This window comes from Anolis sagrei, chromosome 2 (assembly GCF_037176765.1).
Source record: "Anolis sagrei isolate rAnoSag1 chromosome 2, rAnoSag1.mat, whole genome shotgun sequence".
In the NCBI taxonomy this organism is placed as follows: Eukaryota; Metazoa; Chordata; class Lepidosauria; order Squamata; family Dactyloidae; genus Anolis; species Anolis sagrei.
The window spans coordinates 152,110,575-152,120,817 of record NC_090022.1 but is presented as its reverse complement, the minus strand read 5'-3'; the positions used below and the strand labels follow the sequence as shown (position 1 = coordinate 152,120,817).

The following is a 10,243-nucleotide window of genomic DNA, read 5'->3' as shown; positions in this document are numbered from 1 at the left end:
GAAATCCCACATTATCTGAGTGTGGACTCAGATAATCCAGTTCAAAGCAGATATTGTGGGAATATATTGTTGAAGGCTTTCATGGCTGGAATCACTGGGTTGTTGTAGATTTTTCAGGCTATATGGCCATGTTCTAGAAGCATTCTCTCCTGACATTTCACCTGCATATATGACAGGCACCCTCAGAGACCTCACAACCTCCGAGGATGCTTGCCATAGATGCAGGCGAAACGTCAGGAGAGAATGCTTCTAGAACATGGCCATATATCCCAAAAAACTTACAGCCCAGATATTGTGGGATTTTCTGCCTTGATATTCTGTGATATAGGGCCGTTTGGAAAGTTGTTTTGCAGTTTGTGCTGCTTTTCATTGCTTTCTATGGGAAGTGCTGACTTCTTCCCTCTATGCAAAGGGATCTTGTACCACTTTGAAGATTATAGCACCTTCCACATAGCTGAATAAAATCCCACATTATCTGCTTTGAACCTGAACATATGGCAGTGTGGACTCAGATAACCCATGTATTGTCGAAGGCTTTCATGGCCGGAATCACTGGGTTGTTGTAGGTTTTTTCGGGCTATATGACCATGTTCTAGAGGCATTCTCTCCTGATGTTTCACCTGCATCTATGGCAAGCATCCTCAGAGGTTGTAAGGTCTGTTGAAACTAGGAAAAAGGGTTTATATATCTGTGGAATGACCAGGGTGAGACAAAGGACTCTTGTCTGCTGGAGCTAGGTGTGAATATTTCAACTGTCTACCTTGATTAGCATATAATGGCCTGACAGTGCCTAGAGCAAACTTTTGTTGAGGGGTGATTAGATGTCCTTGTTTGCTTCCTCTCTGTTATTGTGCTGTTGTAATTTTAGAGTTTTTTTTAATACTTGTAGCCAGATTTATTTCATTTTCATGGTTTCCTCCTTTCTGTTGAAATTGTCCACATGCTTGTGGATTTCAACGGCTTCTCTGTGTAGTCTGACATGGTGGCTGCTGGTGTGGTCCAGCATTTCTGTGTTCTCAAATAATATGCTGTGTCCAGGTTGGTTCATCAGGTGCTCTGCTATGGCTATACAAACAATCTACAAACCCACCAAGAAAATCCAACAAATGCTACGTTCAGCAAAGGACAAGAGGGATCCTCTCACCTCTGCAGGAGTCTACCGTATACCATGCAGCTGTGGACAAGTCTACATAGGGACTACCAAACGCAGCAATGCCCAAACATGAATCAAGGAACATGAAAGGCACTGCAGACTACTTCAACCAGAGAAATCAGCCATAGCAGAGCACCTGATGAATCAACCTAAACACAGCATATTATTTGAGAACACAGAAATGCTGAACCACTCTCACAACCACCATGTCAGACTACACAGAGAAGCCATTGAAATCCACAAGCATGTGGACAATTTCAACAGAAAGGAAGAAACCATGAAAATGAACAAAATCTGGCTACCAGTATTAAAAAACTAAAATCACAACAGCAAAACAGCAGAGAGGAAACAACCAGGCACATCTTAACACCTCTCAACAAAATATTTTCCCAGGCTCAGGCAGGCCTTCAAATGCTAATGAAGGAGGTCAGCTGAAACATTCACACCTAGCTCCAGCAGAGAAGAGCTCTTTGCCCCACCCCAGCCATTCCACAGATATATAAACCCATTTTCCTATTTCCAACAGACCTCACTACCTCTGAGGATGCTTGCCATAGATGCAGGCGAAACGTCAGGAGAGAATGCCTCTAGAACATGGCCATATAGCCCGGAAAAACCCACAAGAACCAACATGACAGAGAGCCCACACTTCCGGTTTATGGTGACACCTCGCCTTGATTCTCAAGCACCCTTTCAATTGAGGCTCCTTCCACACAGCTGAATAAAATCCCACATTTTCTGCTTTGAACTGGGATATATAGCAGTGTGGACTCAGATATATTCAAAGCAGATATTGTGGGGTTTTCTGCCTTGATATTCTGGGACATAGGGCTGCGTGGAAGGGACCTGAGTTCGTTTTGATACCGGAAGTGTTGATACCAAGCTGGGCGAAGGTAAACGCTGGTCTCTTTAACGGGCGAGCAGGGCGAAGGCAATGAGTTTGTCCGCAGCGGGCGCCCGTACGCAGGAGGGCGGGGCGACGCGAGGCAGTCGGGAGAGCGGAGGCGAGGCTGGCGTTGCTAAGCGGGAGGGAGCAGGAAGCGGAGAGGCCATGTTCCGTATCGAGGGCCTGGGCCCCAAACTGGACCCGGAGGAGATGAAGCGGAAGATGCGCGAGGACGTCCTCTCCTCGGTCCGCACCTTCCTGCTCTACGTGGCCCTGCTGCGCATCAGTGAGTGCCTCCGGCCGGCCTGCTTCCCCTCCACGTGGAAGGAGCAGGCCTCGTGGGTAGGGAAGGGCAGGCCTCCCTCTAGTCGCCTATTCACGTAGTTCATCGGGGCGGCAATCCTGATTAATAGGGCCGCAACGAACCAGCTAGGCCACACTACAAATACATCTATTCCAGGTGTTTTGGGACTTCAACTCCCACAATCCCCAGTGTTTCTCAACCTTCCTAATGCTGCAGTCCCTGCTATTGTTGGCCTGTTATAGCAATGTACTTAATTCCCAGTCCCATCATATTCTGAGTTTGCACTAGCCTCGTCCCAGCCTTTTAATTGCTCTGAACAGGCAGGATTATCTATCTATCTTATCTATATAAATAAAAATGTAATGTTCGTTTATGGGATTAACAAAACTCAAAAACCACTGGGCGAATTGACACCAAATTTGGACACAAGACACCTAACAACCCAATGTATGTCCTTCACTCAAAATAAGTTGATTTTGTCATTTGGGAGTTGTAGTTGCAAGGATGTATAGTTCACCTACAATCAAAGAACATTCAGAACCCCACCAATGATGGAATTGAACCAAACTTGGCACACAGTTCTCCCATGGCCAACAGAAAATACTGGAAGGGTTTGGTGGGCAGTGTCCTCTGGTTTTGGAGTTGTAGTTCACCTATATCCAGACAGCACTGTGGACTCAAACAATGATGGATCTGGACCAAACTTAGCACAAATACTCAATATGCCCAAATGTGAACACTGGTCGTGTCAGGAGCAACCGCTCCTGTTGTGAGAGAATTGGCCGTCCTCAAGGACGTTGCCCAGGGGACGCCTGGATGATTTTTTGATGTTTTATCATCCTTGTGGGAGGCTTCTCTCATGTCCCCGCATGAGGAGCTGGGGCTAATAGAGGGAGCTCATCCGCCTCTCCCCAGATTCGAACCTGCAACCTGCCGGTCCTCAGTCCTGCCGGCACAGTGCTTTAACCTACTGCACCACCGGGGGCTCTATGGAGTTTGGGGAAAATACAATCTTGACATTTGGGAGTTGTAGTTGCTGGGATTTATAGTTCACCTACAATGGAAAGAGCATTCTGAACCCCACCAATGATGGAATTGAACCAAACTTGGCACACGGTTCTTCCATGACCAACAGAAAATACTGGAAGGGTTTGGTGGGCAGTGTCCTCTGGTTTTGGAGTTGTAGTTCACCTAAATCCAGAGATCACTGTGGACTCAAACAATGATGGGTCTGGACCAAACTCTACATGAAGACTCAATATGCCCAAATGTAAACACCGGTGGAGTTTGGGGAAAATACAATCTTGACATTTGGGAGTTGTAGTTGCTGGGATTTATAGTTCACCTACAATCACAGAGCATTCTGAACCCCACCAACAACAGAATTGGGCCAAACCTCCCACACACAACCCCCATGTGGGCCACAACAACGCGTGGCAGGGGATGGCTAGTGTATATGTAATGTTTGTTTGTGGGATTAACATAACTCAAAAACTACTGGATGAATTGCCACCAAATTTGGCCACAAAACACCTACTAACCCAAGGAGTGACCATCACTCAAAAAATTGTCATTTAGGAGTTGTAGTTGCTGGGATTTATACTTCACCTACAATCAAAAAGCATTCTGAACCCCACCAATGAGAGAATTGGGGCAAACTTCCTACACAGAACCCCCATAACCAACAGAAAATACTTAATGCCATCGAGTCCAATTCCCTTCACCAGGGCAAGAAAACATAATCAAAGCCCTCCTGACAAAGAGCCATTCAGCCATAGATATAGATAGATATATATGATTCACAGAGAGAGAGATATATAGTATCATAGATTTGAAAGGGACCCCTAAAGAAGGACAATTATATGTTGCATGTTCCAGAGTGGGCAAACCAGACAATCTCCACATCAACACTGACAAAGAAACAACAAGAAATACTTTTAACCCACAAGCATCAAGACATTACATATATTAGAAACCAACACTTTCTCATTACTTTATTTTCCATCTCATGAGACTGGGCCACAGCGACGCATGGCAGGGGATAGCTAGTTTTTAATATATGTGTGTTATTGTGATAATTTTATGCTTATGTTGTTTTGTTAATTTTATGTCATGCTGTTTACTCTGTATGTTTTGGTGATGTTACTTGGAAACAGCCCTGTGTCCTCCTTGGGGAGATAGAGTGGTATATAAAGTTAGTTTATTAATTATTATTATTACTAGCTGTCCCCTGCCAGGTGTTGCTGTGGCCCAGTCTGGTGATCTGGAAAATAAAGTAATGAGAAAGTGTTGGTTTCTAATATATGTGATTTCTTTATGCTTCTGGGTAAACAGTATTTCTTGCTGTTTCTTTGTCAGTGTTAATGAAGAGATTGTCTGGTTTGTCTACTCTGCAACATATAATTGTCCTTCTTTAGGGGTCCATTTCAAGTTTATGATGCTATATCTGTCATATACACATATGAAATGCTTTTGCGTGCATGAAGGTCATTTTATAAGAATTACAGAAGCACACTGGGTATGAGTAAGTTACATGGAATTAAAAGTTCTGGAATTCACAGTTGCCTTATTGCCACTGTATGGCATGCATAGGCAGATAGTATTATTGACTAACATTAGCTCTTCAAGAAACCAAGCTCCTTTTTGGGACTAGCTAGAATTGATACTTGTTACTTGTTTCTCTATTTCCTTCTCACACTTGTTTTCTTTTGTGGTGTATCGTTCTCCAGTAGCACCTACAAAGAAGGAACAGTGTACAAAATAATGTTGTAAACCTTTAGGCACGTATTTATGCATAAGTCCCATTGAAGTTGGAAAGGCATAAATGGGATCACACTTTTGGAATCCTTGCTATTTGAAAGAATTTTGATTTAAATAGAGAAGATATAGATAAAATAGGGACTTGTATTTGGAGAAAGGGAATATGGATTTGAAGGGTAAGATTCAAAAGGTGAGACTGAAATAATTCTCCAGTGACTAATAGTAGGTAGATAGGGATAATTGACTTTTGAGGGAAGTGAAAGAGGCAGCTGTAAGATGTTTAACATTACCATGTGGAGTTTAGGGGAAAATCTAATAGTGAGAATGATTAATCTTTCTCAATAACGGGAAAATAAATAAATCTATTCACAGATTAAGCCATTTATGTTGAAGGGGTTTGGGGAAAAGATTCTGAATGCAGCTCCTGGTTTAAGTTTTTCATTTGCTTTACTGATGATAAATATATAGAATTTATTGTTATAATAGTGAAGTGACAAAGATCTATTTCTTCCATAAGCTCCATACATTTTAAAGAAGCTGGACAGCATATGAGAACACAGGAGATTAAAGGATGTCCTGCATCGATGACCAGGTGGACTGTGGCTGTTGTGCTACTGAACAGGCTGCAAAGAAGAGGCTCCATATCCTGACAAACTGATTCGTATGTTTCTCATAAAGATGCCTGGAAAGCTATAGAAGCGGAAGAAAGAAAACCAATTACAACTTGTCACTGTTTTTCCATGTGTCAGAATACTATTTCTTTCCATTGCTTCAAATGTGGTCTTGTTCAGAGAGCCCTGATTTGGGGAAACTGTAAACAAAGTGCTTTGGGATGGAACTCATTCTTTGATGTGTTGAAATGACATGTTGTCACTGTACTGCCTCCGTATGAAGATTGTCACCATGTGAAGCCTCAAGAAATAAATCCTGAATGTTTGAAATAAAATGGAACATATATTCACATCAAAGTGTTCTGCAGTTTTTACGATCAAATCAGTTATAATGATTTTTAATCAGATCTCCCTTAGTGTTAACTTTGGATTGGAATGTTACTAAGCCCCGTTGTTTTGTTGACTTACATTGTTAGAAAGTGTGAGGTTTGATATGACATGTCTTCATCCCCTCCCCACTCCTCCGATGTGTCTTCAGAATGTTCTCCAATGAAAAAAGCATGCTTCCACTTGGGCACCATTGGATTTTGTCCTGGGTTCATGTACTGCAAGAGCAGATAAGGGAAACAGAAGTTCAGTTTGGATAAACAGGCTCTAAAGCAGGCACAGGCAAACTTTCTAACTTGGGGGCTGCATGATGGGCCAGAGCAGAGTGGGCAGACTGGGGGGTTTCTCCCCAAGTCACCTCCTTGCCCTTTTCTCCTCTTCCTCTTCTCTTTCAGAGGCAGAAAGAGAAGGAAAGACAATAAACGTTTGGATCCCATAAGGGTTAGCCTTGGTCAAGATGAGAAAAAGTGTATCAATTAGACCCATTATTGCCTACTCCTGATATACAGTATAATTTTAGAGCTGGAAGACACCTCCAAGGGCCACCCAGTCCTGCCATGCAAGAAGGCACAATCAAAGCACTCTCGATAGCCTCAGCAGGAAAGCCTCCAGAGAAGGAGACCACCACACTCCGAGGCAGCCTATGACACTCTCCAACAGCTCTTATTCCCAAGATGTTCTTCCTAATCTTTTCAGTCAAATCTTTCCATCATTTACAATCATTGGTTTCTTGTGCCCTGGTCTCCAGAGCAGCAGAAAGTCAGTTTTCCCTCTCCTCAATGGGACACCCTTTTAAATCTTGAAAATGGTTCTCTTGTTCCCTCTCTACCTTCTCTTTTCCTAACTAAACATCCCCCAGGAGGAAAGGAGGAAGGAAGAAGAGAAGGAAGGAGGGAAGAAATGGAAGGAAGAATGTATGTGAATGGAGAGTGGGAAGGGAGAAGGAAGGAAAGGCAAAAGGGATGGAAGGAAGGAGAAAGAGAGGGAAGGAAGGAAGAAAGGGAGGTAAGGAAGGAAGGGATGGATGGGAGGAAAGAAAGATGGAAGGAAGGATAGATGGTGAGAAAGAGGACCTGAGAAAAGAGCCCAAGGGTCTGCATCAGGCCCCCAGGCCTGGGTTACCCCATGCCTACTCTAAAGCCTTTTTAAAATGCAAATTCTTGCCTATTGGGCTGACTGATGCTGAAGGGGACAGAATTACTGGAGAACCACACGTTTCCCCAGATGTGTTCTAGAGCAGGGCTTTCCTTCCACCTAAAAAAGTTGCATGATGTGTTCTGCATACCTGTATCGTACCTGCTCTGTATTTAATTGTTGCCTGCAGTACTGCAAAAGCAAAAGCTGAGATAATGTGAAATTGTAGCCACCAGATGGCAGCAACAAGCTACTTTCACTTAAAAATTCATAGCATGAGGGAGGTATTTCTAGTTCAGCAATCAGGTTAAGCAACTTCTTTGTAGATTTCTTTGGTCAGAATGGGATCTTGACTTCAAAAGCTTGTGAGGAGAAGTGGTAATTTATTTTATGCCCTAATCACTGTAACAGTGAAGTATAACACTATGCGGTCTGCCCTAAAAATAATGAGAATGATTTATTTCATTTAACATGCATACAATTACAATTAATCCCCTTGAAAATTGGCTCCTTGTGATTGAATACAATGGTTCCAGCATTGTCGCCCCTCTGCATCTCAGCAGAGGAAGTCTTCACTTGAGATGCTCTTCAGAGCCCTCATCATAGCTGCCTGGACATTTCAAAATGACGTCATTTGAGGTGGATTTTGAGTTTACGGAAAGAAATAACATGGAGCCAAGTCAGGGCTGTACCGTGGGTGGGCGGGCATTCAGAACAGTCTTCACGCCAATAGACACAGTGTTCTTGCTTCTTTATGTTGAAGGATGCTGCTCCAGATCCCTCTGCATTTTTGCTCGTGACAAGACATAAAAGGTTTTTTTCACCGCTATTAATAAAACAAATACGTGGTTTGTCCCAAAAGTAATGAGAATAGGTTTTTCGGGCTGTATAGCCATGTTCCAGAAGCATTCTCTCCTGATGTTTTGCTTACATCTATGGCAGGTATCGTCAGATTATGAGGTCTGTTGGAAACTAGGAAAAGGGTTTATATATCTGTTGAATGTCCAGGGTGGGAAAAAGAGCTCTTGTCTGTTGGAGGTACATGTGAATGTTTCAATTGGCCACCTTGATTGGCATTTAATGGCCTAGCAGTTTCAAGGTGTGGCTTCTTACTGCCTGGGAGAATCCTTTGTAGTGTTGGAGTTCAGACTGTGATTGTGTCTAATGATCAGGGCACTCTGGATGTTGGGAATGATAATGCTGTTTCTAATGATGTTGGGGATGACAATGACAATGCTGTATTGTCGAAGGCTTTCATGGCTGGAATCACTAGGTTCTTGTGGGTTTTTTCAGGGCTATATGGCCATGTTCTAGAGGCATTTTCTCCTGATGTTTCGCCTGCATCTATGGCAAGCATCCTCAGAGGTAGTGAGGTCTGTTGGAATTAGGAAAATGGGTTTATATCTGTGGAATGACTGGGGTGGGGCAAAGAGTTCTTCTCTGCTGGAGCTGGGTGTGAATATTTCAACTGACCACCTTCATTAGCATTTGAAGGCCTGGCTGAGCCTGGGGGAACCTTTTGTTGAGAGGTGTTAAGATGTGTCTGGTTGTTTCCTCTCTGCTGTTTTGCTGTTGTAATTTTAGAGGTTTTTTTAATACTGGTAGCCAGATTTTGTTCATTTTCATGGTTTCCTCCTTTCTGTTGAAATTGTCCACATGCTTGCGGATTTCAATGGCTTCTCTGTGTAATCTGACATGGTGGTTGTTGGAGAATGCTGTTTCTAATCATGGGAGTGCTTTAGATGCAGAGAATGACAATGGGATTCCTGTTCAATGTGTCTTTGCTGATGAGAATGTTCCTGAAGAATTGGGGGATGGTGGGATGGTCTCTGGAAGAGGGCCTGAATTGCTACCAGAGAATTCCCAGGGCTTTGAGCCGAGAAAAGTTCGGTACCTGGCCCAGCTGCAGAAATGAATGAGCCAGAAGATAGAAGGCATGTTTTCAGACAGAACAGAATAACACAACAATCTCTCAGGTGCTCTGCCAGGTTGAGAGAGAAATTGATAATAGAGTCTAGGCTGAAAAGAAAAAAGTTTCTGGCAGGGATTTAGAGTAGATTAAAGGATAAAAGTGCCAAGTACAGAATCTGTGGTCAGACGAAGCAATGTTGGAAATGGATCAAAACATAGTGGCAAACCTTGCAGTCTTGCCTTGGATCGATTCAAGTTAGACCTCGATTGATTTCATGATTTGGAGTTTTACCATGGAAGTATCTGTGTGGATTTTCATGTACTTTGATGGATTTAGTTCCTGGATTATTTGTTCCTGCTTATCTTTCTACCTACTTGGATTTACCTATTTCTTTGGAGTGCTTTTACTGCTAATACTTTTTAAAATTACCTTCAATAAACTGCTTGCATTTTTACTCAGCTGTGCAGTGTTTTTAAGTCAGAGGGCTTCTTCCTGGCCTGGAGTGCAACATGTTGAGAGGTGATTAGCTGTCCCTGATTGTTTTTTGTCTGGAGTTCCCCAGTTTTTTTAGAATTACTGTATTTTTTCCAGTTTACATAAAAAGGGGGAGGGCAATGAGTTATAGTGAAGTAGGAAAGGAGGAAAACAAGCAGCGGGGAAAGAGAGGAGAAGAAAAAAAAGGGAGTTCCCCAGTTTTTTGAGTGTTGTTTTTTTATTTACCTTTATGATTTTAGAGTTTTTTTTAATAGTAGTAGCCAGATTTTGTTCATTTTCATAGTTTCTTTCTTCTTGTTGAAATTGTCCACATGCTTGTGGATTTCAATGACTTCTCTGTGTAGCCTGGCATGAGTGGTCCAGCATGTCTGTGTTCTCAAATAATATGCTGTGTCCAGGTTGGTTCATCAGGTGCTCTGCTATGGCTGACTTCTCTGGTTGAAGTAGTCTGCAGTGCCTTTCATCTTCCTTGATTCGTGTTTGGGCAATGCTACGTTTGGTGGTCCCTATGTAGACTTGTCCACAGCTGCATGGTATATGGTAGACTCCTGCAAAAGTGAGAGGATCCCTCTTGTCCTTTGCTGAATGTAGCATAATGAGA

At 42.9% G+C, this 10,243-nt stretch overlaps 1 protein-coding gene across 1 annotated transcript; it reads left to right on the top strand.

Moving 5' to 3' along the window:
• Positions 1 to 2,115: 2,115 nt before the first annotated feature.
• On the top strand, positions 2,116 to 6,071 carry TOMM5 (translocase of outer mitochondrial membrane 5). The gene is made up of 2 exons (XM_060763761.2): positions 2,116 to 2,325; positions 5,621 to 6,071. The coding sequence occupies exons 1-2, from the start codon at positions 2,205 to 2,207 to the stop codon at positions 5,653 to 5,655; spliced, it is 156 nt and encodes a 51-aa protein (XP_060619744.1). The 5' UTR covers positions 2,116 to 2,204; the 3' UTR covers positions 5,656 to 6,071.
• The last annotated feature ends 4,172 nt before the right edge of the window (positions 6,072 to 10,243 follow it).